The sequence below is a fragment of the Papio anubis genome, chromosome 7, assembly GCF_008728515.1.
Source record: "Papio anubis isolate 15944 chromosome 7, Panubis1.0, whole genome shotgun sequence".
NCBI classification, from domain to species: domain Eukaryota; kingdom Metazoa; phylum Chordata; class Mammalia; order Primates; family Cercopithecidae; genus Papio; species Papio anubis.
In genome coordinates, this window is record NC_044982.1 from 146,592,485 (window position 1) to 146,618,531 (window position 26,047).

The 26,047-nt window shown below is 51.0% G+C and overlaps 1 protein-coding gene across 2 annotated transcripts; it reads right to left on the minus strand.

The window, feature by feature from the left end:
* Nucleotides 1-484: 484 nt before the first annotated feature.
* IVD (isovaleryl-CoA dehydrogenase) lies at nt 485-24,232 on the minus strand. Of its 2 annotated transcripts, none has more exons than XM_021940422.2 (12): nt 23,978-24,232; nt 22,261-22,350; nt 22,001-22,052; nt 19,212-19,381; nt 18,657-18,750; nt 18,319-18,455; nt 16,620-16,716; nt 14,780-14,873; nt 14,286-14,367; nt 13,585-13,689; nt 13,407-13,479; nt 485-1,412 (listed from the first exon to the last, which is right to left on the minus strand). In XM_021940422.2, exons 1-12 carry the CDS (start codon nt 24,119-24,121, stop codon nt 1,357-1,359), a joined length of 1,194 nt encoding a protein of 397 aa, XP_021796114.1. In that variant the 5' UTR covers nt 24,122-24,232; the 3' UTR covers nt 485-1,356. The 2 variants fall into 2 exon arrangements, with proteins under 2 accessions (XP_021796114.1, XP_009208187.1); XM_009209923.2 differs by lacking the exon at nt 485-1,412 and adding an exon at nt 10,336-11,028.
* Between the last annotated feature and the right edge of the window lie 1,815 nt (nt 24,233-26,047).

Sequence of the window (26,047 nt, forward strand, 5' to 3'; positions counted from 1 at the left end):
GGTATACTCTGCCTAGGGGTACCTGGGAGGGAGGGGCTGGGAAGAGGTACAAGAGGAGCTGGGACTGGCTGGATCTCAATATCTAGGTGGTGATTCTGAACTGCTGCCAGCCAGCTCTGGGCCTTGGAAGCAATCTTAGGAAAGGAGAGCAGATCTCAGCTCTCTCAAGCAGCAGCAGTCATATAAAATCCACAAACAGTCCAGTCTTTTTTTTTTTTTTTGACACAGAGTCTCACTCTGTCACCCAGGCTGGAATGCAGTGGCCAAATCTCGGCTCACTGCAACCTCCATCTCCCAGGTTCAAGCAATTCTTGGAGAATTGCCTCCCGAGTAGCTGCCATTACAGGTGCGTGCCATCACACCCAGTCAATTTTTGTATTTTTAGTAAAGATGGGGTTTCACCATGCTGGCCAGGCTGGTCTCGAACTCCTGACCTCAGGTGATCTGCCTGCCTCAGCCTCCCAAAGTGCTGGGATTATAGGCATGAGCCACCATGCTTGGCAGTCTAGTCTTAATTAGCAACCTTGGGCTGGTCTGACTCCCACCCTTCCACTCTGGGCCACTGGTGGGCTTCTGGAAAGAAAGGAGGGGCTGGGCAGGATGCAGGCCAGTTATGAAGGACATCAAGTCTTCCTTCACTCCCCTTTTCTCATTTCAGGTTTCTCTTTCCCCCTGTTTTGAATCTTCATATAGCTTATAGTAAAGTTATCTTAATTTATCTTATAGTAAATTTCATTTAACTATTTTACTTCAGCAAGTAAAGAGACCTACTGTATGCCCAGCCCTGGCCAGCCTGTCAGCATCAGACAGGACTCAAATATGAACTAAGGGATTTTGCTACTCCATTCCTGTAAACAGAAAGGTTTTGCGGGAGGGGGCAGCTTGTCCTGAAAACACATATCTTTGTAGAGGTTGCCTCTTGGGAGCCCAGGCAGATGTGCAAGGGGACTCTCAAGACAGGCCAGGCAGGCAGCCCCCAGTGCTGGGCTTATCTTCCACAAGCAGCTGCGTGTTCACGCTCCTTGCCTCTGCTCCTGCAGCGTGTCTGACAGCCTCTCTGAAAGTGTGTGCGGAGGTATGCGTGTCCACGTGCATGCTCACCCGTGTTTGCTCCTGGACGGGCACAAGGCACAAGATGCATCTGAATGGATCTGGAGCTGTGTCTCTCTCTGCCAGCACGAGCATAGGCCTAGTCTTCTTGCTTCCTTCCTTCCTTCCTTCTCCTGCCAGCAAGGGCAGCCCTCTGTACTTCCGCCACTGAGCCACCGGCCACCTTTGAGGAGTGGAGGTACTGCCTGTGCTGAGATATTCCTGGGCCCAGAATACCTTTTTTCCTTCAAGAAAATTCCCTCTTATCTATCCGGCCCTTACTCTCTCGTGTCTTCCAGGGCACAACTGGAGCATCCGGCTGCCTGGCAGGGTAAATGGAAACATAATTGTTCTCTCTGAGGCTGGTCTGTGCTAAATCATTATCGTCTCCCCAGCCCCTCGCCCAGTGCATGGGTCTTAGTAGCTTGCCTGTAAAGGTTTGTTGAACATGTGGTTTATGGGCATGGCTGGGGAAGCAGCAATGCACAGATGCACACTCTTTTGCCATATGACTTCTCTCCCTTGCTGAAAATAAGCTCATGGGGTTGGCCCTGGGGCTGGCATTCAACTTTTACCCCAAGTCACCTCTGGTGGCATCGTTCTAAAAAATAATAGACCCACAACTACTTTGGAAAGCAGTTGTGAATGATCTAGTAAGGTTGATCAGGTGCATAGCCTACAACGGAGAAATTATATTCCTGGGACTATGACTTGAGGAACACTTGCCGATCTGCATCAGAAGATGCCCATGGGAATGGTTTTTTCCTTTTTTCTTTTATTTTTGAGACAGAGTGTCACTCTGTCACCCAGGCTGAAGTGCAATGGCACGATCTCAGCTGACTGTAACCTCTGCCTCCCAGGTTCTAGCTATTCTCATGCATCAGCGTCCAGAGTAGCTGGGATTACAGGCATCCGCCACCACACCTGGCTAATTTATGTATTTTTATTAGAGACAGGGTTTTGCCATGTTGGCCGGACTGGTTTCGAACTCCTGACCTCAGGTGATCCGCCCGCCTTGGCCTCGCAAAGTGCTGGGGTTACAGGTAAAAGCCACCGCGTCTGGCCAGGAATGTTTTACAATAGCCCCAAACTGGAAACAGCCCAAATGTCCATCGACAGTAGAATGGACAATTAAATTGTTATATTTCCACATTATGGAATACTACACAAGAAAAAAAATTGAAGAGATTACAGTCCTGCTCATTAACATGAATGAGGCTGGGCACCGTGTCTCACACCTGTAATCCCAGCACTTTGGGAGGCTGATGCAGGAGGATGGCTTGAGCTCAGGAGACCAGCCTGGGAAACATAGTAAGACCCTGTCTCTGTAAACATTTAAGGAAAAAAAAAAAAAAAAATAGCTGGACTGGGCCTATAGTCCTAGCTACTGAAGAGGCTGAAGTGGGAGAATCACTTGAGCCTGGGAGGTCAAGGCTGCAGTTAGTCATGACTGCGCCGCTGCACTCCAGCCTTGGTGACAAAGTGAGGCCCTGTCTCAAAAACAATAAAAAATTTAAAAGAGCTGAGCAGCTTTGGGAGGCTGAGGCAGGCAGATCCCTTAAGCCCAGGAGTCTGAGACCAGCCTGGGCAACATAATGAAACCCCATCTCTACAAAAAATACAAAAAAATTAGCTGAGCGTCATGGCAAGCCCCTGTAATCCCAGTTACCTGGGAGGCCCAGGCGGGAGGATGGCTCGAGCCCAGGAGGTTGAAGCTGTAGTGAGCCATGATCATGAACAGAGTGAGACCCTGTTTCAAAACAAATGAAAAACAAAAACAAAAAAACAAGAAAACAAAAACTGTACAATGATGAGCCAAAAAGCAAGACATGGAAGAATATATATATATATGTGGTATGAGTCCAGCTATAGAAAGTTTGAAATCAGGCAACCTAAACAATATTGTTCAGGGATCTATACAGAGGCAGGAAGCCACTGAGAAAGGTAAGGGGAGGATTATCACCAAATTCAGGATGGTGGCTCCCCTGGGGAGAATATGTCAAGGAGGGGCACATGGGCTTGGAATACTCTCTTCATTGACCTGCATGTTGGGTACACAGGAATTTGTTATTTTTCACACTGCATATGTGCATGTACGTACTCCCCCATATATACCATTCATTTCACACAAGAACACAAAGGCTGTGTGGCTCTGCTCTTCTCCTTTCCCCTTCCAGCTCCCATTCTCGTCCTCGGCTAGCAGGGGAGGGTCAGGGTCTTTTAGCACAGCTTCCTTCTGTCTCTGAGTGGGTCAGAGGAGTATGGGGGTGAGGGCCTCCCTTCTGCGGCTGGGCCCTGGCCACTCCAGGGTGGGAAGGCCTGGAGAAAACAGGGCCAGGCAAAGCCGGCTGGCCCTGCTGTTTCTGCCAATGCTGGGATTAGTCCAGGGCTCTGGCCCACCTGTCATTTCACTCATTTAGCAAGAACATAGCCACTGAGCACTTACTGTGAGCCCCGGGTGTTATTGGGAGAGTTCAGATAAGTGAGAGATGGTCTTTGACCTAAAAGATCTTACAATATACTCAGAGAGCACCATATACACAAATAACTGTATACCAGCAAAGTGTGAGCTAAGTGTCACGTGACTGCTCATTTACTCTTTCAATAAACATTTGTTGTGCACCTATTACATGCCGGGAACTGTGCTGGCTGGTGATCATGTAAAGACAGTAGAATCACAGTCCTAGCCCTCAAATTCATAGCCTGCCTAATGCTGGGGAGACTGGAGTAAACACAACTTTGTGGCAAGCCCATTAGTGCAGATATGCCCAGGGAGAAGGAGGAAGGGGACCCGTCTAGAATGGATGAGATGGAGACAGAGGAGTGAGGAAAGGTTGGAGAAGAGAGGTCTTCCTGAAGGAGGCAGGCCCTGGCCTGAGGCTTTAGAGATGAGGGAGCAAGAGAAAGGTTGAAGGGCTGGCAGGACTTCCAGAGCTGCCCCAGACAAAAGGCACAGGGGTGAGAAACACAGCAGTGAGGACTCCTTGCAACAAGAACATGAACATTGAGCAGGGAAGGAGGGAAGCAGCAGAAGGGGAAGGCCCAGGGGAATTAGAGTCATATTTGCCTTGCCAAGCCTTAGATCTTATAGGTGCTGGGAGCCACTGAAGAATTTGCAGGGAGCTTGACAGTTCACTGGTTCAGTGTAGAGGAAGGGTTGAGGGGCATGGCCTGGAAGAAGGGAGGCAAATTGGCAGGATGTTGAAAGTCCAAGAAATATTTAAGAGATATCAGGCTAGCCTCTGAGAGTGGGTGGGTGGTGGGTGAGGGAGAGAGGCCGAATTCTGGAATGGCCCCCTGCAAGAGTAACCAAGTGGTGCACATAGAGAGAAGAGAGCCCCCACTCGGCACTAGCGTGGCTGTAGGCTCTGTGTACCAAATGTGGCAAGGGTTGGGGACAGCCAGGAATGTGCATGGGGCTCTGTACCACCTGATTTCAGGGCTTCCAAACACTGGCCCGTGGACAGGGCTGGCCCGAGGAAGTGAAAAAAGTATGGGCATAACTTCTCATAAATCAAATGTATGCACTTTAAAGAACTATCCTTGGGCTGGGCATGGTGGCTCATGCCTGGAATCCCAGCACTTTGGGAGGCTGAGGCAGACGGATCATGAGGTCAAGAGTTTGAGACCAGCCTGGCCAATATGGTGAAACCCTGTCTCTACTAAAAATACAAAAATTAGCTGGGAATGGTGGTGTGCACCTGTAGTCCCAGCTACTCGGGAGGCTGAGGCAGAAGAATCACTAGAACCTGGGAGGCAGAGGTTGCAGTCAGCTGAGATTGTGCCACTGCACTCCAGCATGGGTGACAGAGCGCAAGATTCCATCTTAAAAACAAAAACAAAAACTATCCTTAAAGCCGGGCGCGGTGGCTCAAGCCTGTAATCCCAGCACTTTGGGAGGCCGAGACGGGCGGATCACGAGGTCAGGAGATCGAGACTATCCTGGCTAACACGGTGAAACCCCATCTCTACTAAAAAATACAAAAAAACTAGCCGGGCGAAGTGGCGGGCGCCTGTGGTCCCAGCTACTGGGGAGGCTGAGGCAGGAGAATGGCGTAAACCCGGGAGGCGGAGCTTGCAGTGAGCTGAGATCCGGCCACTGCACTCCAGCCTGGGCGACAGAGCCAGACTCAGTCTCAAAAAAAAAAAAAAAAAAAAAAAAAAAAAAAAAAAAAAAAAAAAAAAAAAAAACTATCCTTAAAAGTGCTTACAATTAAATCAATAAGTAAGCATGTCACTTAGAGGTATGAAGTGAATTATCAAAATAAGCCCCTTAAAGATTCAAAAGTGGTTTTGTCCTGGGAGTGGGAATGGGGATAGGAGGGACAGGGGACTTTTATTTTTTAAAATAAGTTTTTAAAAATAGTAGTATTTTTTAAAACCATGAACATAAAGCATATACAAAAATTTGAGGGCTGGGCACACTGGCTCAACACCTATAATCCCAACGCTTTGGGAAGTGGAGGCGGGAGGATCGCTTAAGCCCAGGAGTTGAGCCCAGCCTGGACAACATGGTGAAAGCCTAGCTCTACAAAAAACACAAAAATTAGTCTGGCATAGTGGTGCACACCTCTAGTCCCAGCTACTGAGGGGTTAAGGGGGTGGCCAGGGGAGGGCTGAGGCTGTAGGATCTCTTGAGCCAGGGAGGTCGAGGATGCAGTAAGCTGAGATCACACCACTGCACTGGGCGACAGAGTGAGATCCTGTCTCAAAAAAAAAAAAAAAAAAAAAAAAATTCCTGGCCTAGCTGGGCCCCGGTAGCTCATGCCTGTAATCGCAGCACTTTGGGAGGCTGAGGCCGGTGGATCACTTGAGGCCAGGAGTTTGAGACCAGCCTGGCCAACATGGTGAAACCCCATCTCTACTAAAAATACAAAAATTATCCGGCCGTGGTGGCACGTGCCTGTAATCCAAGCTCTTTGGGAGGCTAAGGCACCAGAATCGCTTGAACCCAAGATGCAGAGGTTGCAGTGAGCCGGGATCGGGCCACTGCACTCCAGCCTGGGCGACAAAGTGAGACTACGTCTTAAAAAAAAAAAGCCGGTCGGGCGCGATGGCTCACGCCTGTAATCCCAGCACTTTGGGAGGCTGAAGCGGGCGGATCACAAGGTCGGGAGATCGAGACCATCCTGGCTAACAGGGCGAAACCCCGTCTCTACTAAAAATACAAAACATTAGCCTGGCGCGGTGGTGGGTGCCTGCAGTCCCAGCTACTCAGGAGGCTGAGGCAGGAGAATGGCGTGAACCCGCGAGGTGGAGCTGGCAGTGAGACGAGATGGCGCCACTGCACTCCAGCCTGGGCGACAGAGCGAGACTCCGTCTTAAAAAAAAAAAAAAAGGCCTTGTATAAAATGATGGTAATAGAGGATGGCATTCCCCCAACCCCCCTTCCCTTTAATGTCCTTATTGGCTAAAACAAAACGTCGTTGAGTCCTGAAATCCCAGACTGGGGGCCTTGGGACCAGAACCCCAGGCAAAGGCCGGATAGACTGGCTCCGCGCGTCTGCAACCACGCGCCAGCCGGCAGGGGTCAGGCGAGCTCCATGCGACTTCCGAGCTGCGTCTGGTGAGCCAGTGCTGCGCTCCAAGAAGCGCGCTGCCTGGAGGGAGAGGGTCAGAGGAAGGACTCTGGACCTGCCCTAGGCTGGGGGTCGAGACAGATGACCACCCGGGTCTTAGGTCCCAGTTCCCGTCCGGCAGGCAGTGGACTGGGCACCTCTCTCCAGTCAGCGCGCTGCATTTACACCAGGTCTGGTCCCATCCCACCGAGGGCAACTCACCTTACCGGTCCTCTGAAAGCGTGTCCTGCGCGAAACCTTGCCTCCTGCACTCGGTTGTGCAAAGATCAAGGAGCTCAGACTTGAGAGAGTTACATGGGCAAGGGATTGTTATCACTGGATTATATGGATTTAGAATTAGGACTCAGGCTCCCGGGGAAGCCTGCTCTAGGACCCAGATGGTAGTTGTAAAAGATTACCGTGTCTAGAATCACCCTTGGGGATGTGATTAGGTCTGGGGCAGGATCCAGGAACCTGCATTTCTTTCAGGTTGCCAAATTCTGATAAGGGGTGTGCTCAGACCACGCTTAAAAAACATCCCAAGGTTCTGTTGCCCTCCCACAGAGCAGGCAGCATCAACAGCAGTGAGCTGCCCTGATAGTGTGACCTGCCTAAAATTGGAGTGGAATAAGAGCCAGCCGCAGGAAGGAGCAGTGCTGGCAGCTGGTGCTGCAGATTTGCCCAATGCATGTAGGCAACCAAACATGCCCACCAGAACCAAAGTAGACGTGCCCCTTGTTCTTCCATTTACCACTCAGGCTACATGGTTCATTTTGGTTTTTTTGCTTTTAATTTAAAAACATTTCTTTTGCTTCACATACAGAATCAGGAAAGAAATCACCTCCCCAAGTCGACAGGGTTTAGACAGACTGGATGAAGCGCCCCATTTTGCCACATTGTGTCTCCAGGCTGGTCGTTCCAGCCACACATTAAGCCAGCAAGATGGCCCTTTCAGTCACATTCATCTCCAACACAGCAGGGAGCATGGCAGGGAAGTGAAAGGGACTGCCTATGAGCCCAGGATCTTGCCCTCAGGATGGGACTGAACTGGGGTTGGTGAGGAGCTAACCCCACCTGTCTCAAGCCTCAGGCTAGGAACAGCAACTTGGCTGCAGGCCAGGACCAAAAGCCAGGATAGGCGCTGCTGGGCTGAGAGCCAAGAAAACCAGTTACCTCTTTAGGGAACTCGGAAGGGGTGGAACAACCTAGACCCATTCCCTTCTCAGACCACACTCTATCCAGGCTGTACAGTGGGGCCCAAGGCTGGAATTCTCAGAACATCCCCATTTTTGCCACTAGCAGATCTGGATTCTAGTTCATTTTGACCTTGACAAAGTAAAATTGTGTTGATCTTTTTAAAAACACAGGCGTAGTTTTCAGAAATCTATAAGCTTCCTTCTGGCTGTAAGAACTTAGCACTCTGGGCTCCCTGTTTCTTTTAAAACTCACTGGGAGATCTGGGAAAGGGAGGCTGAGACCTCTATCCTAAGGGCTGATTTTATCTTCCTGTCCCTCATGAAAGAACAGGCTGGAGGGCAGGAATAGGACCTGGACCAGCCACTCTCCAAGGACACAAGCTGAATCCAGAAAGGAAGCAGCGGCAAGTAGATTGCTTCTCCCCAAAATCACTGCTTTAGAAGCAGATGGGTTTGTTTCACAATATATTTAATACAAAATGGCAGCAGCCACTGTGCAGTAATAACAAAATTAGCCATAGAGTATCTGGAGAAATGTACACAGGCAGCCTCAGCTGGAGTCAGGCTAGCCAACTCCGGTCTGCTCGGGTAGGGCCTGTGCCTGCTGCCCAGTCAGCTGTGGGTGGTCACATGGCCAGGACTGGATGGTGCCCGTGGCAGGGTGGGGCAGTGCACAAGGGCTCAGAGGTGCTGTACAGGAGGAGCTAGTCTTCCAACAGCACACAAAAGCACGCTGTCCTCTGCTCTGCCACACAGCAGACTCTTAGCAGCACATGTGTTCATTTACTTTGTTATTTTTTGAGACAGTTTCACTCTGTTGTCGCCCAGGCTGGAGTGCAATGGCACGATCACGGCTCCTGCAACCTCCGCCTCCTACATTCAAGTGATTCTCCTGCCTCAGCTTCCCGAGTAACTGGGATTACAGGCGTTTGCCACCACGCCCGGCTAATTTTTAGTAGAGACGGGTTTTCACCATGTTGGTCGTCAGGCTGTTCTCAAACTCCTGACCTTGTGATCTGCCCGCCTCGGCCTCCCAAAGTGCTGGGATTACAGGTGTGAGCCATCGCACCCAGCCTATTATTTTTTGAGACAGAGTCTCACTCTGTCACCCAAGCTGGAGTGCAGTGGTGTGATCTTGGCTCACTGCAACTTCTGCCTCCCGGGTTCAAGCAATTCTCTGACTCAGCCTCCTGAGACTGGGATTAGCTGGGATTACAGGCGCCTGCCACCACGCCTGGCTAATTTTTGTATTTTTAGTACAGATGAGGTTTTACCATCTTGGCCAGGCTGGTCTTGAACTCTTGACCTCATGGTCCACCTGCCTTGGCCTCCCAAAAGTGTTGGCATTACAGGTGTGAGCCACTGCGCCAGGCCTATTTTTCTTTTCTTTTTTGAGACAGAGTCTCGCTCTATGGCCCAGGTTGGAGTGCAGCGGTGTCATCTTGGCACATTGCAACCTCCGCCTCCCAGGTTCAAGTGATTCTCGTGCCTCAGCCTCCTGAGTAGCTGGGATTACAGGTGTGCACTACCGCCCCTGGATAATTTTTGTATTTTTAGTAGAGATGGGGTTTCACCATGTTGGCAAGGCTGGTCTCAAACTCCTGAGCTCAAGTGATCCACCCGTCTTGGCCTCCCAAAGTGCTGGGATTACAGACGTGTGCCACGGCACCCAGCCATCATTTATTTTTATTTTTAGAGACAGGGTCTCACTTTGTTGCCCAGGCTGGAGTACAGTGGTCTCATCATAGCTCACTACAGACTTGAACTCCTAGGCTCAAGTGATCTTCCTTTTTTTTTTTTTTGAGACTGAGTCTGGCTCTGTCGCCCAGGCTGGAGTGCTCCGCCTCCCGGGTTCACGCCATTCTCCTGCCTCAGCCTCCCGAGTAGCTGGGACCACAGGCGCCCGCCACTTCGCCCGGCTAGTTTTTTGTATTTTTTAGTAGAGACGGGGTTTCACCGTGTTAGCCAGGATGGTCTCGATCTCCTGACCTCGTGATCCGCCCGTCTCGGCCTCCCAAAGTGCTGGGATTACAGGCTTGAGCCACCGCGCCCGGCATTTGCTCAAGTGATCTTCCTGCCTGGGCCTCCCAAAGTGCTGGGATTACAGGCACACACCACCCTGCCTGGCCAAGCATATGTGTTCATAAGCTGCTAGGAGATGATACCTCTAGAAACTGGAAGAAACAAGGGCCAGGTTTTTGTTTTGTTTTTTTGAGACAGAGTTTTGCTCTTGTCACCCGGGCTGGAGTGCAGTGGCGCAATCTTGGCTCACTGCAACCTCCGCCTCCCGGGTTCAAGTGTTTCTCCTGCCTCAGCCTCCTGAAGTAGCTGGGGTTACAGGTGCCCGCCACCATGCCCAACTAATTTTTTTCTATTTTTAGTTGAGATGGGGTTTCCACATGTTGGCCAGGCTGGGTTTGAACTCCTGACCTCAGGTGATCCACCCACCTTGGCATCCTGAAGTGCTGGGATTACAGGCGTGAGCCACCATGCCTGGCTAGGCTAGGTTTTTAATTATTTTTTTTTCCCCCAGAAAAGAGACTGCAAGTTGAATACGCCTTATCCAAAATGCTTGGAACCAGAAGTGTTTCAGATTTTAGGATTAGGGATACTTAACCTGCACCAAGTTCCAATTCATGGAGGGGCCATGATTCTGCTGTGCTTGAGCAGAGAGATCGTCCTGCCAGAGGCTCACCCAAGAGAAAGAGGCGGGTATCTGCATGCCCCCAGATGCCTACCCTGGGAAGTGGGCTCAGAAGTTAGAGTGCAAGGACACAGAGTCACCAAAACCTGTCCCAACAATCCCCAGACAATATGCTTCCTGCTGAGTCCATTTTAAGTCACAGAACACTAGTTCTGGCACTGGCCCGGCTGTGAGGGCCATGATGCTTGGGAGCTGTTGTGGAGAACTCAACCTCATCCAGAGGCCAGAGGGCTAACAAGACCAGCTGGGCAGGAGGGCCTGCTGCAGGCAGGGTGGGAGAGCCGCCACATCTCTACTTGCCAAGAAAGGCTACTAGGTACAGGAAAAGGGGGCGAAGGGTCTCAGGACTAGTGAAAGTCTGCGTTGAAGGCTCTGCCGATGACCAGCCGCCTCACCTCGCTGGTCCCAGCCCCTATCTCATACAGCTTGGCATCTCGAAGAAAGCGGCCCATGGGAAAGTCATTGATGTAGCCATTGCCACCTGCAACAAGGGTTTGGGCAGAGAAGAAAGGAAGTGATTGACAGTGGGCAAAACAAAGAAAGCAAAGAGAAGGCCGAGTATATAGAAACAGGCCATAGGAGGAGAGACTGATTAAAGAAAAGCAGCAAAAGGTAGCAAGATGGAGGGGTGTGGGGAATACACTAGTCCCTTCTTATCCTTGGGGGATACATTCCAAGACCCCAGTGGATGCCTGAAACCGTGGATAGTACCAAACCCCATATATATGTTGTTTTTTCCCCTATACATACATATTTATGAGCAAGTTTAATTTATGAGTTAGGCACAATAAGAGATCAACAATAATATCTAATACTAAAACAGAACTATTATGACATGCCAGCATCACTATTCTTGCACTTTGGGGCCACTGAGTAAAATAATAAGAGTTACTTGAACACAGGTACTCTGATACCAAGACAGCTGATTGGATACTCTAGGTGACTACTAACGGGCAGGTAGCCCACAAAGCATGGATAGGCTGCACAAAGGGACGTTTCACGTACCAAACATGACAGAGCAGCATGGCACAATGCTTCATCACGGTATTCAGAATAGTGTGGATTTTAAACTTATGAACTGCTTATTTCTAGAAATTTCCATTTAGCTTTTTTTTTTTGAGAAGGAGTTGTGCTCTGTCACCCAGGTTGGAGGGCAGTGGCATGATCTTGGCTCACTGCAGCCTCCGCCTCCAAAGTTCAAGCAATTCTCCTGCCTCAGCCTCCTGAGTAGCCGGGATTATAGGCACGCACCACCACACCCGGCTAATTTTTGTATTTTTAGTAGAGATAGGGTTTCATCATGTTGGTCAGGCTGGTCTCAAACTCCTGACCTCAGGTGATCTGCCTGCCTCGGCCTCCCAAAGTGCTGGGATTACAGGTGTAAGCCACCGCGCCTGGCCTTTTTTTTTTTTTTTTTTTTGAGATGGAGTTTCACTCTTGTCACCCAGGCTGGAGTGCAATGGCGCAATCTCCGGTTACTGCAACTTCCGCCTCCTGGGTTCAAGCGATTCTTCAGCCTCAGCCTTCCAAATAGCTGGGATTACAGGCTTCCGCCATCACACTTGGCTAATTTTTTTTTTTTTTTTTTTGTATTTTTAGTAGAGATGGGGTTTCACCATGTTGGCCAGGCTGGTCTCGAACTCCTGACCTCAGGTGATTCACCCGCCTCAGCCTCCTAAAGTGCTGGAGTTACAGGTATGAGCCACTGTGCCCAGCTGCACTTTTTTTTTTGAGATGGAGTCTTGCTCTGTCACCCAGGCTGGAGTGCAGTGGCACGATCTCGGCTCACTGCAACCTCTGCCTCATGGGTTCCAGCGATTCTCCTGCCTCAGCCTCCTAAGTAGCTGGGATTACAGGCATGCACCACCACGCCCGGTTAATTTTTGTATTTTTAGGAGAGATGGGGTTTCTCCATGTTGGCCAGGATGGTCTCAAACTTCTGACCTTGGGTGACCCGCCCACCTTGGCCTCCCAAAGTGCTGGGATTATTGGTGTGAGCCCAGCACCATTTAGTATATTTGGACCTTGGTTGACCACAGTAAATGAAGCTGTGAAAAGCAAAGCTGAGGACAAGAAGGGACTACCGTACCTTGTTGGGGGTAGGGTGGGCAAGAGGTTGCAGCCGAAAGGCCACTCAGAGTGCTAAGGATACCAGACAAAGAAAGAGGGGTGCCACTGACAGGCACGGCAAATGGGGATGAGAGGACGCCAGCATAGCAGCTCAAGGATTCAAACCTCAGCTGCTCGGCTCGAGTCTATGCTCTTAACCACCGCACAGCATGGAAACAAGGCTGGTCTACCTCTGAGACATCTCCCTTTCCCCATTTCCTAGCGTCTATGAGGCAGGGAGGATGAGAGGGGGGTGTTGCTGAAGGCAGCGGCAACTCCTGGCATCTAGCAGTTTTCTCATTTGCTTTCCATTTCCTCCTTGTAACTGGGACAGAAAGAGCCCAAAGGTCCCAGCTCATCTGGGCCTAGCATAAGCACATAGTGAGGAGTGGAGAGGAGACTGCTTTTTTTTTTTTTGAGACAGAGTCTCAGTCTGTCACCCAGACTGGAGTGCAATGGTGCAATCTTGGCTCACTGCAACCTCCACCTCCTGGGTTCAAGCGATTCTCTTGCCTCAGCCTCCCAAGTAGCTGGGATTACAGGCATGCACCATCACGCCCGGCATGGGGTTTCACTATGTAGGCCAGGCTAGTCTCGAATTCCTGGCCTCAGGTGATCCACCCGCCTCGGCCTCCCAAAGTGCTGGGATTATGGGTATGAGCCACCACGCCCGCCCTGAAACGCTTTCTGAAGCAGCCACAGGCCCCAAGAGTGAGGGAGCCCTGGGAGTGGGGAGTGGGGATCACTCACCAAAACACTGAATGCCATCCAGGGCTACCTGTGTGGCGCACTCAGCTGAGTAAAGAATCACACCTGCACAGTCCTACGGGAGGAAGCTCGGGTCAGCAGGGCCCTGCGAGGCATGCAGACAGCAAGTCCCAGCCGCCGGCCCACTGCCCCCCCTCTCCTGGACTGAGGCGGTTCTCACCTTGGCAGTGCAGTGGCCCTCATCGCAGGCCTTGGCAACATTGTAGACGTACTGCCGACATGCCATGAGGCGGGTGTACATGTCAGCCATCTTCCCCTGCATCAACTGAGCACAAAGGGATGTCACAGGTCAACATGCTGGAACACTCTCCCAGTTACCAAAAGCCAGGTCAGCAACGGCAACAAGACAGCCAAGGATGAGGAAGCAGGGGCATGGAGAGGAGATGGGATTTACCCAGGATGACGGAGATGGAGGCAGGTGTGGGAGTTAGGGCCAGAGAGTGGCCATTCCACGGCCCGCATGACACCCTCAAGTGGCCATCACTGCCTCCAAAAGGCATGGCTCCCAAGGCACCATTTACTCCAACGCTTATTACCTTCCAGCAGCTTCTTCGGACCAGGTGGTCTAACTACAAATAGCAACCTCTTTCCCTTCTGCCCCCACAACCTGCACACTTTGCTCTCCAACCTTACAATGTCTAGTTCATCCACCTCACACAGGCATCGAGGTGGCAATGAGATGAACTTCCTGATGACTTCCAGAGCCGGGCTGCATGCTGAGGAAGACTGCATTCCAAGCAGTCAAGCTCAATTTGCTAGAGGAGACAGTGAACATCCACAGTGCCCACCTCACTTCCTCTCTTTTCAAAGAAAACTTCAGCGCAGTCGAAGCGTACATGTCAGCAAAAGCACGCGGCTCACCTGGAAGTGGCCGATCTTCTGGCCAAAGGCTTCCCTCACGTGCAGGTAGGGAATGGTGTGGTCCAGGACCGCTTGCATGAGCCTGTCAGAAAGGAGAAAGGTCCTATGGGCACCTCCTCATCCCACTGGGTGTGGTGGCAAAATGCTAGCGTGGGAAGGCCGGAGTCCCAGGGAGGAGAAAAGCAGCCTCAGAAAGTCTAGCCGCAGTTATGGCACTGACTGACCAGAGGTGCAGGGGTGTGACAGCCCAGGTGTCGTTCCACAGCCGAGTGAGCCACCCTGCTCCTCAGGCCTTTGGTCTGTCACTTAATGATATTTCCCTGCTGTGGGAAGAAATTCAACATGGGAGGAGGTGGTTCTTTTTGTCTCCCAGGAGAGTGCGGGGCCAGGAGGCAGCTCCCTTTGGCCCCCAAGGGGAAGGATGCTGCTGCTCATGGTGGGCCACTGGCCAAGGAGGCCGACAGAGCCCAGCTTCCCCCAAGCCTCACACTTACCCGAGAGGCCCCCCGGCCAGCACCAGCCGCTCCAGGTCCAGCCCACTCATCAGCACGTAGACACCCTTATTCTCATGGCCCAGGATGTTGGCAGCTGCCAGGATAAGTGCTGGTCAGAGGGAGAGAGCTGTCCACAGCCTCCTCACTTTTATCAAAGGTACTAGATGTGGAAACATGGCTCTCAAGTAAGGCACTAAAGTATGTCACTTGACCTTTATTCAACTAAGGTTCCAGGTAAAAGAAAACGATCAAGTGAACCCCTTCCAGTCAGAAGTGGAGCTGCCAGGACCCCCACCCCATCCACAAGGCCAACCACAAAGCCCAGGGTTGTTAGATCTTTCCCTTCCCTCTCTGGACTCCCTTGGATGGGAAAGAAGAAAAGTTAATTGGTCTAGAAGTCACCCAATCCCTCCCTGACTCTTTCTACACAGGCACCTATAAAGAAACCAGAGAGTTACTCTTTCCCCAGGTGGAGTCAGCTCTGGTCCAGTGTCACCTCCCTGCAGGGTAGTCCACGAAAGCTTCTTTGTCCAGGAGACAGGCCATTCAGAGATAGTAACAGAAGCTGCTGAGCACCTCTCCACCCAGTAAGCCAGACTGGATGGCCTTGGGAGGTGTGGGCAGGAAAATGAGTTGACACCACTGACCTGCCTTTAATGCTAGCTGAATTTTTTCCTGTCAACAAAGAAGGAGCTGCACAGGTTCCCCTCCCTGGATGCTCCCTGTAATTAAAGCACACTTTTTTGGGCTGTCAGTGATAGGCATGGTACATGGCTGAGGCAGACAGCAAATCTAACTGGTGATCAAATCCACGCCCCTGGCCAGGCGCGGTGGCTCAGGCCTATAATCCTGGCACTTTGGGAGGCTGAGACGGGTGGATCACCTGAGGCCAGGAGTTCAAGAGCAGCCTGGCCAACATGGTGAAACCCCATCTGTCTACTAAAATTACAAAATTAGCGGGGCGTGGTGGTGTGTGCCTGTCATCCCAGCTACTCAGAAGGCTGAACCCAGGGGGCAGAGGTTGCAGTGAGCTGAGATCGCACCATTGCACTCCAGCCTGGGCAACAAGAGTGACAGTCCATCTCAAAAAAACAAAAAAAAATTAGCTGGGCAGGGTGGCGTGTGCCCATAATCCCAGCTATTCGGGAGGCTGAGGCATGAGAATCATTGGAACCTGGAAGGTGGAGGCTGCAGTGAGCCGAGATCACGCCACTGCACTCTAGCCTGGGTGACAGAGCCAAGACTCCTTCTCGAAAAAAAAAAAAAAATACCCAAACAACAAATCCACGCCCCTGGTCTGGTTAGTACATGATGGCTGCGCTGGCTCTCCCACAGTGCTCCACCATGTCATATTTCAGTTACACCTCGGGGGAGAAAATACTCATACTCAAACAGAACTGCCTTCTCTTCACTGAGTCTGGTTTCCATCAGTGGATTCAGATGTTTTTTTTTTCTTAGCATCATTAATGCTAAAAATGAATAACTCATTTTTAAATTTTTTTTACAAAAATGTGAGTTAATGAGTTACTTACATGCAGTGGACGGGCGAGAGTACAGGAAGACTGAAGGACATCAGTGGGAAAGGGTAGGTCTGACCCTTCTCTGGCTGCTGAGTACAGACTCTATGTGGAGCGTGTGATGCCAGTTAGGCATGCCGCTGCAGGGCCCTGGACAGGAAGGAGCGCTGTCCCGCAGCCCCAGCTCACAGCCTAGCCACATGTCACTGAAGAGCTAACAATGCCAAGTCTGTCTAACCCAGAGGCTTTCTCAGCTTGAGAACAGCCAGATCAGCCTGGAAGGGGGTCAGGAGACGGGCTCCCCGATTCTCGGTGCTACTTACCAGGAACCTTACAGTCTTCAAAGATTAGCTCACAGGTGTCAGAGCCCCTCATCCCCAGCTTGTCCAGCTTCTTAGAGGTGCTAAAGCCAGGCATACCCTTTATAGGAATCAAAAGGCAGTCCAGGTTACAGATTAGCCCCAAGGGGGCCTGGTAAAGGAAAGGCCCCTGGGAAGAAGGCACCCACCTTCCTACTGAGTCCCTGTGCCTGCACAGCATGGCAGCATCCTAGTCCCATGCTCCCCCGAGGTCCTTCAAGTGCTAACGCCCCAGATTGATCCCAGCCTCCTCTGCCACTAGCTTGTGTTCTCCCCAGTTCTCAAGGGGACAGTTCTTTTTTTTTTTTTTTTTTTTTTTGAGACGGAGTCTTGCTCTGTCACCCAGGCTGGAGTGCAGTGGCCGGATCTCAGCTCACTGCAAGCTCCGCCTCCCGGGTTTACGCCATTCTCCTGCCTCAGCCTCCCGAGTAGCTGGGACTACAGGCGCCCGCCACCTCGCCCGGCTAAGTTTTTGTATTTTTAGTAGAGACGGGGTTTCACTGTGTTAGCCAGGATGGTCTCGATCTCCTGACCTCGTGATCCGCCCGTCTCGGCCTCCCAAAGTGCTGGGATTACAGGCTTGAGCCACCGCGCCCGGCGGGACAGTTCTTTCTCAATGATATGCTCAGTTCTCTGAGCCCTCCTGACCCCCCGGCCTTATTTCCTTCCCCCAGGGGACATTACTTCCAAGACACTGTCATCAGCCCGGTCAATTCCCTTATCCTCTGTTTTCTCCTGTCTGTACCCAAAGGGATATCACTAGGGCTGAACTGAGCCCTCTGTGCTTTGACCTGGATTACTGGATTGCAGCATGTTTTGGCAAGTGCCCAGCAGAGTGCTGAACATGCTGCCGTTCGACCTGTAATGAGGAGGGCGTCACGTAACCTTGAGATTTCCAATCTCAGCCAGGTCCCTACTGCTCCAACTCTAGACAGCTACTTTCCCCCGCTCTATGGAGGGTACCGCAAACCTTTACAATACTCGCTCGTGAAACTCTCTGCCAACTCCCCCCCATGGCCCCAGCCCTCACAGGGCCCCTGGCTTCCTCCTCATGATCGCCAGGCAGGTGGCTCCTGCACCATCACCTGTAACCCATCCTTCTCTCTCCTGTCCCCGCTCACCATTGTGTTCTGCCCACTCATTCCCAGACGCCTCAATTGCTCCCTCTATTTTCCTTTTTCTTCCCTTTTTTTTCCCTTCTGACCAAAAACTTTGCTCAGTTCTCTCATTCCTAAAAACACACCCAAACTCCTAACTTTTTGTTTGAACTCCTGCCCTGCTTCCTTCTTGCTTTTGTTGTCAAGGCTGTTGCAGGGGCAGTCTCCACTTATATCCCACCCACACCTCAGTCTCCCACGGCCACACTCATCAGGTCCACCAATGTACCCTGACTGTCACGTCCTGACCTCCTTTCAGTCCTTCCCTTTCTAGATCTCTTTGTGTGGCCTGGCACTGAGGACGGCTCCACTGTCTTCAGAAGTGACCCATCTGCCCTGGACTTCCTGGTTACCCTCCTTGCAGTCTGCTCTCTGCCTCATCCCCACCTCTGGGGGCCTTGCAGAGCACACAACACTGATTGCATTTGAGATCAGTGAAGGGGCTATCTCTGGTGCCACTGTCAGGAGGCAGACGCCTCCCTGGCCCTACACCCATCTATACTCACCTTCTCTACAATGAAGGCCGTGATGCCCCGAGAAGCCGGCGTAGCAGCCAGATCTGTCTTGGCATAGACAATCAGGACGTCAGCATCAGGGCCATTAGTGATCCAGGACTTGTTGCCATTCAGGACGTAGTGATCTCCTAAGGGCAGGATGTTGGCTATTTGCTCAAGCCATCTCGGCCTGTCTCAGCCAGGCCATAGACCTTCTGCTGAGCAAGTAGCTGTCCAGCTCTGAGAAAGTTCTGGAAACCCAACAGGGGCCACCCCCAATTGTTCCTCCCTCACCCTGATAATGTCTGAACTTCTGCCCATTTTGTCTCCCAAGTCGAGAGCAGCCTCACCTTTCTTTTCCGCTTTGAGCTTCATAGAGACAACGTCAGAGCCTGAATTGGGCTCACTCATAGCCAGGGCTCCGATGTACTCACCACTGGTCAGCTGCAAGGAAAACCCCCAACAGGCCTTGTTACAACCTCGGAGTACTCTACAGCAGCTCACTGATACTGCTGCTTCCTGTCCACGTTACACCCCTTCAAACTTCTCACACCAGGGTATCGGTAAAGTCCTAGAAGTCTCTTCTAAGAAGCCCAATGGCTACAAGGCTGAAAATGCCTCTCCTTTTTCCATTCCCTTTGCAAAGAAAGCTAGTCCTACTCTTCCATTTCTTAGAGTTCTCTTCAAATGTTGTCTGTCTGTTGTTCAATGCAAGAGGTCTGGTCCTATTTTTATTTTTGGCTCAAATATTTTAAAGCAATCCATGGCCCCTTCCTAACCACGCTGGGTTCATGGCAGCATGCTACAGAAAGCAGGTCTCACTGGCCCTCACCAAGGGGAGAGGGTGCCTTATAGCTGGTTGCTGCACTGTGAGATTAGCAAGTATTACATTTCCATTTCCTTACCTTTGGGAGATACTTCTCTTTCTGGGCCTCATTCCCATTGCGCACAAGCTGGTTGACGCAAAGGTTGGAGTGGGCACCGTAACTGAGCCCCACTGCTCCAGAAGCTCGGGATATCTCCTCCATCACTAGCACATGCTCCAGGTAGCCCAGGCCAGAGCCGCCATACTGAACTGGGAGTGGTGTGGTACAAGGGAATGGAAAAGGCAGCCCAGATTAAATTGGGATATTCCATTTGTTGGCAGAAGGGAAACACCTTGTAGCACCTATTCCAAATTCCCTCTAGCAACAAGAATAAGCTGATGCCACAGACCTGCTTATAAGCTCACTGGACTGGTTTTGCCTGCTGCTGCTTGTCAGCTGAGGGGTGATTCAGAAGGCAATCATTGCAACTCCTGCTTTATCCCAGACAGACCTCTTGATGAAGATACGTGAACAACCTGAGCACCCACTACTCAGAAAGTTACAGAAATGCAGAGGCAGATGAATAAATGAAGAAAGAGGGCCTGGAGTTTAACAGAGAAAAACAAAGACATTGGGATGGAGGTGGTATCCAAAGCACCAAGAACAGATACAAAGCCAGAGGATGTGAGGTGTCTGCAAAAGGCCCAAGGAAGGTGAGATTTTATAGCATAGGGCTGAACCCAAAGAAGCAGGACTGATAACAGGACAGGAGAGCTACAGCCTCAGGGACAATCTTCAGGTGGGCTGTGCAGCAGAGGGAAGATGAGATGCTGGCAGAGAATTTCAGAACTCCTCATAAAATATATGGTTTTTCCTTGGCAGCAGATCCAAACTCAAAGTGGCTGGGTCACCTGATACCACCCCCAGCCCTGCTGATTGCGTCAAGCCTAACAAGGTCCTATACACATGTTCACTCTGACCAACAAGTCAGGCTTGTCCTCGGCTCTAAGGAAAGCTTGACCTGCCCCTACAACTGCAGGAAGGAAAGTTTGAAGGCAGGTGACATTAGAAACAGCCACCATGACATCATGCAGAAACCGGAACTTATATCCGGCTTTCTTTTTCAGGTTCCCTTGAAAGAGTTTTCATCAAATTTTTTCTTTTTTTTTTCAAGAGGCGGGCTCTCATTCTTTTGCCCAGGCTGGGGTGCAATGGTGTAATCATGGCTCACTGCAGCCTTGAACTCCTGGGCTCAAGCGATCCTCCTGCCTTGGCCTCCCCAGTTGCTGGGATTACAGAAGCCCACTACCACACCTGGCCATTTTCATCTGATTTCTAACTGCCTCTTTCTTCCATAAAATACAATCTGATTCAGAAGCATATTATCTGCAGGGAGTGGGGTACATAAACCGCCAAAACACAATAGGAGAGTCTTCCTTAGGAGTGACCAGCAGCCTTTCCCCCAATGCTTTTACATTAAGATGGTTGCAATTAATCTTTAAGTGGTTTCATTTTATGAAAGGTGATGTAACTTTCTAGGACGTAAGGAGAAGTATTGGGTTTCACTCATACTCTCATGCCCAGAGTGAATACAGGCCAAAGCAGGTTGGGCTTTTTTTTTTTTTTTTAAATGGAGTCTTGCTCTGTTGCCTGGGCTGGAGTGCAGTGGCACCATCTCAGCTCACTGCAACCTCCACCTCCCAGGTTCAAGCAATTCTCCTGCTTCAGCCTCTCGAGTAGCTGGGATTACAGGTATGTACCACCACGCCTGGCTAATTTTGTATTTTCAGTGTAGAAAGGGTTTCTCCATGTTGGTCAGGTTGGTCTCAAACTCACAACCTCAGGTGATCCACCTGCTTCGGCCTCTAAAAGTGCTGGGATTACAGGCATGAGCCACTGTGCCTGGCCTAGGCTCATCTCTTTACTGGACACTGCAAGCCAGGCTGGGCCTCCTTCAGAGGTTAAGAATATCCAAACCAGGCCAGGCGCGGTGGCTCATGCCTGTAATCCCAGCACTTTGGGAGGCCAAGGCGGGTAGATCATGAGGTCAGGAGATCGAGACCATCCTGGCTAACACGGTGAAATCCCATCTCTACTAAAAATACATAAAATTAGCCGGGCGTGGTGGCGGGTGCCTGTAGTCCCAGCTACTCGGGAGGCTGAGGCAGGAGAATGGCGTGAATCTGGGAGGTGGAGCTTGCAGTGAGCCAAGATCATGCCACTTCACTCCAGCCTGGGTGACAGAGTGAGACTCCATCTCAAAAAAAAAAAAGAATATCCAAACCAGAGCCTGCCAGATCCCTGCCTTCTCCCTCTGGAGAGCCTAGTAAACACATCATCTGGCCACCTCACCTGGAAGCCCAGATAGACACCTCTCTCCCCTGCCCACCCCCCACCCTACTCCCCCTGCCATCTGCTCCCAAATGAGCACCAAGGTGTGGGCAGAAGAGGACACAGGCAGTCCCTGCAGGGACACCCTGCCCGGAGTGTTCCTGCCGAGAGGCCATGGGTAGGACAAAGCTTATAGGGATTAGGGGAGGTAGTAGGACTGAGGTACCATGAAGACAACCACTTGATCCAGAGTTTTCTAAACTTCCCAAATCACCTGGGTGAGCCTGTTAAGTAAGCAGAGTTCAAGAGTTGGACTGATCCTGATCCAAGTGAGCCACAATGACCAAGTTAATCCCTCTGCCTTCTCCACATCACTGTCTAATAAAATAGAAGAGTGTTCTGTTCTCTGGGCTGACAATGGGTGCTTTCACAGGTCCAAAAGATGCAGTTCTGGGTTTCTTTAAACACAGTCTTTCCCTTCCCTTCCTGCTTCTTTTGGGAACTGTCTTAAAGGGCACACAAGAAAAGTTCTCTTTAGGGAAATACACTATACTCACCAGGGGCTGTGATGCCCAATACGCCCAGGTTCCCCAGCTGCTTCCAAAACTCCTGCCAACAGAATAGAGTGGAATGAGTGTTGAGGGGAAGGCAGCCAGTCACATGTGGCTGGAACAATGAGACCCAAACACTTCAGAAAGAGGGGCTGCATTCTTAGGGAGGCTTCATTTACCAGAAAACTGCGTGAGCTCTTCCAGGCAGCAGTGAAGCTCAGCCCCACTCCCAGACTGCCCCCCAGTGCCCAGGCCTCCCAACTCACTCGCAGGTTCTTGAACTCATTGCTGCAATCAATCTCCTGGGCCTTGGGGGCCAGGTGCTCCTGAAGGAACTTAGCCATGGTCTGACGAAGCTAATAGGAGACAAGTAAACAGATGCCACTGCGGAAAGCATCTCCACTACCAAGGCACATTCAAGAGAAAAGGTCACAAGTAACTTCACCAAACAGCATCGGACTGAAAGTGAGAGGCCTCAGCAGTTTATGCCTCCTCAGAGATGATCTTCTTTCTTAAGGTCTTCAGCTTAGATAGCTTGATGGTAATTTTTAAAACGTCACACCCTACGTAAAAATCATTCCATTGGTTTCCACTATACTTAGAATGAAACACAAGCTTCTCACCCAGGCCTGCTAGGCCCTGCAGGAGCTGACCCCAGCTGACTCTCCCAGCTTCCCCAGCACCTTCCCACCTCCCACCCTCTATGCTCCAGCTGCATTCCAGGCAGCCTCCAGATCTCAACAGTTGTCAGCCTCTTTCAAGCCCCTGAACCTTTGACTAAAAGGGACTAATTACCCAAAGAGATTAGAAACTCCTCTTGGTGGCTGGGCATGGTGGTTCCCACCTGGAATCCCAGCACTTTGGGAGGCCGAGGCAAGAGGATCACCTGAGGTTGGGAGTTTGAGACCAGCCTGACCAACATGGAGAAACTCTGTCTCTACTAAAGATACCAAATTAGCTGGGCGTGGTGGTGCACGCCTGTAATCCCAGCTACTTGGGAGGCTGAGGCAGGAGAATCACTTGAACCTGGGAGGCAGAGGTTGCGGTGAGCAGAGATCATGCCATTACACTCCAGCCTGGGCAACAAGAGCAAAACTCCGTCTCAAAAAAAAAAAAAAAAAAAGAAAAAAGAAAAAGAAAGAAACTCCTCTTGCCAGGAAAGCTTGAGAACAGGGATTGAACCCTTTCTGCCTGAGGTGGTTCACGGAAGCTCTGAGCGTTCGCTGGCTATAAACAAACTATGGAGTTGCTGGAAGGCTCACACCTCTGCCAGCTCCATCCAGCCCCCAAATGAAGCCTCAGGAAGGACTCTGGTTCCGCTCCATTTGTAAATACTTCTTCGTCTTCTTCTTTTCTATTTTTTATGAGATGGGGATCTGGCTATGTTGCTCAGGCTGATCTCAAACCCCTGAGCTCAAACAATCCTCCCACCTCGGCCTCCCAAAGTGCTAGGATTACAGGTGTGAGCCACGGTGCCTGGCCTCTAACTGCTTCTTTGGAGTACTTGTTCAACTTTGTGTTTTGACCCAATGGGCTGAGGAGCGACAGGAGAGCTCACTGTAGCTTTTTAAAACCCTCAAACTGTTTATACAAAAAAGACTCCTTGGTGATTATGATGATCACCCAGGTGTCAGAAGCATACCTCAGACTGTTCAGGTTAAGTGAACTACATACAGATTGAGGGCCCTTGTGCCACAAGCAGCCTGGCCAATCCTCCACCAAAACACCATCGGTCTCCCAGGAGCTCTCCCAGCCTCGACTCCTCTCTACTTCCAGCAGTACTCCCCTACGGTCTCAAATCTTCACCCCACAGACGTCAGGCTGAGGTCAGAGGACCGGCCCCAGGGCAGAGGCCCGCATCTCGCCCGGGCGCTGGCGCTCCCAACGGCCCACGGGCAAAAGCCAAGGCTGGGTGGGCGCTGGGCCGATGGGGACCAGGCAGGAAGGAGACCTTGGGGCTAGGAAGGGGGTCAGTCTCCTCACCTGCCTTTGCTCCTCGCTTAGCCCGTTGATTGCATCGTCCACCGGTAAAAGCGAGTGGGCCCGCTGGGAAACGAAGCCGGCAAGCGGCGGCCGCAGCCTCCAGCTCGCCACACGCCACCTAAGCAGCCGAGTCGCAGTCGCCATCTCTACCCTGAACCAAGAGCTTGAGCTGCTGCTGAGCCAGCTCTTAGCTCCACCAATCCAGGCCTCGCCGACCCGCAAACCGACGAGGGGGTGGGTCTGCAGCAGCCAATCACCCTAGGCGGCCCACCGAAGGCGGTGCTGCCCTTGGACCGCACCCGAGCCGATCAACCGTGATCGCCCGCCAGCTTCCAGCCAATGCAACGGCCGCAGGCCGGGTGGCCCTGCCCTGAGCGCTGGAAATGCTGGCGTGCTCCCTAGGATGGATGTTTTTAGCGGGGTAGAAGAGGAAGTTTTTTTTTTTTTCTTTTTATCTCCCTGCGTTGAAATAGCAGCCCCTAACTGCGGAAATCTCTCTGTGGGAAAGCAAAGTGTGGAAACAGCAATCAGAAAACTGCCCACGTGCCCAGTAAATTGGTCAAGCATCTCTGGAATAATTAAGATCGGAAAAGTAGTGCTTGCTCTAATGTGCACACTGATTATAACTTAGTACACCTTGCTTTATTTGCTTTATTATATGACAAGGTTTGTAGATTTTGATTCACGGTTTTTTGTTTGTTTGTTTGTTTGTTTGTTTTAAGACAGAGTCTCGCTCTGTCGCCCAGGCTGGAGTGCAGTGGAGTGATCTCAGCTCACTGCAAGCTCCGCCTCCCGGGTTCACGCCATTCTCCTGCCTCAGCCTCCCCAGTAGCTGGAACTACAGGCGCCTGCCACCACGCCCGACTCATTTTTTTGTATTTTTAGTAGAGACGGGGTTTCACCGTGTTAGCCAGGATGGTCTCGATCTCCTGACCTTGTGATCCGCCCGCCTCTGCCTCCCAAAGTGCTGGGATTACAGGCGTGAACCACTGCGCCGGGCCTTGATTTATGTTTTATGGGAAAGGGGCTATTAAGGAGTAGCTGCCTTCCAGATTGGAGACTTGCCTCGATTTACAGTGGGGTTACTTCTCGATAAACCCATCATAAATGGAAAATATTTTAAGTCAAAAATGCACTTTAAAAATACACCTAGGTCGGGCGTGATGGTTTACGCCTGTAATCCCAGCACTTTGGGAGGCCGAGGCAGGTGAGTCACCTGAGGCCAAGAGTTCAAGACTAGCCTGACCAACATGGAGAAACCCTGTCTCTACTACAAATACAAAAATTAGCTAGGCGTGGTGGCGCATGCCTGTAATCCCAGCTACTCAGGAGGTTGAGGCAGGAGAATCACTTGAACCCAGGAGATGGAGGTTGCAGTGAGCTGAGATCGCGCCATTGCACTCCAGCCTGGGCAACAAGAGCGAATTTCCTTCTCAAAAGAAAAAACAAAAAAACACTAACCTACCAAACATCATAGCTTAGACTAGTGGACCTTAAACAGACTCAGAACACTTACAATAGCTTATCACTGAGCACAATCATGTAACACAAAGCATATTTTATAAGACAGTGTTAGATATAATTTATTGAATATTGTACAATATCTATTGAATGTCTATCACTTTCACACCATCATAAAGTTGAAAAATCTTAAGTAGGGCTGGGCGCGGTGGCTCACGCCTGTAATCCCAGCACTTTGGGAGGCAGAGGCGGGCAGATCACGAGGTCAGGAGATCGAGACCATCCTGGCTAACAAGGTGACACCCCATCTCTATTAAAAATACAGAAAATTAGCTGGGCGTGGTAGTGGGCGCCTGTGGTCCCAGCTAGTCAGGAGGCTGAAGCAGGAGAATGGCGTGAACCCGGGAGGCGGAGCTTGCAGTGAGCCGAGATCACGCCACTGCACTCCAGCCTGGGCGACAGACCGTAAGTTGGGGACCATTTGTATTTAATATGTGTTAAATATTAAATAGTACATATTTAAGTATTATACTATATATATTAAATAAGATGTATTAAATAGGCTGGGCGTGGTGGCTCATGCCTGTAATCCTAGGACTTTGGGAGCTT

What these genes read in the sequence shown, in the direction of transcription:
- IVD (XM_009209923.2), bottom strand. Translation starts at nt 24,121, where the DNA reads ATGGCGACTGCGACTCGGCTGCTTAGGTGGCGTGTGGCGAGCTGGAGG. An exon ending in CTGGCCGGGGGGCCTCTCGG is followed by an intron (nt 14,368 to 14,779) that starts GTAAGTGTGAGG and finishes CCTTTCTGACAG; the next exon opens with GCTCATGCAAGCGGTCCTGG. An exon ending in AGAAGATCGGCCACTTCCAG is followed by an intron (nt 13,690 to 14,285) that starts GTGAGCCGCGTG and finishes CTTTGTGCTCAG; the next exon opens with TTGATGCAGGGGAAGATGGC.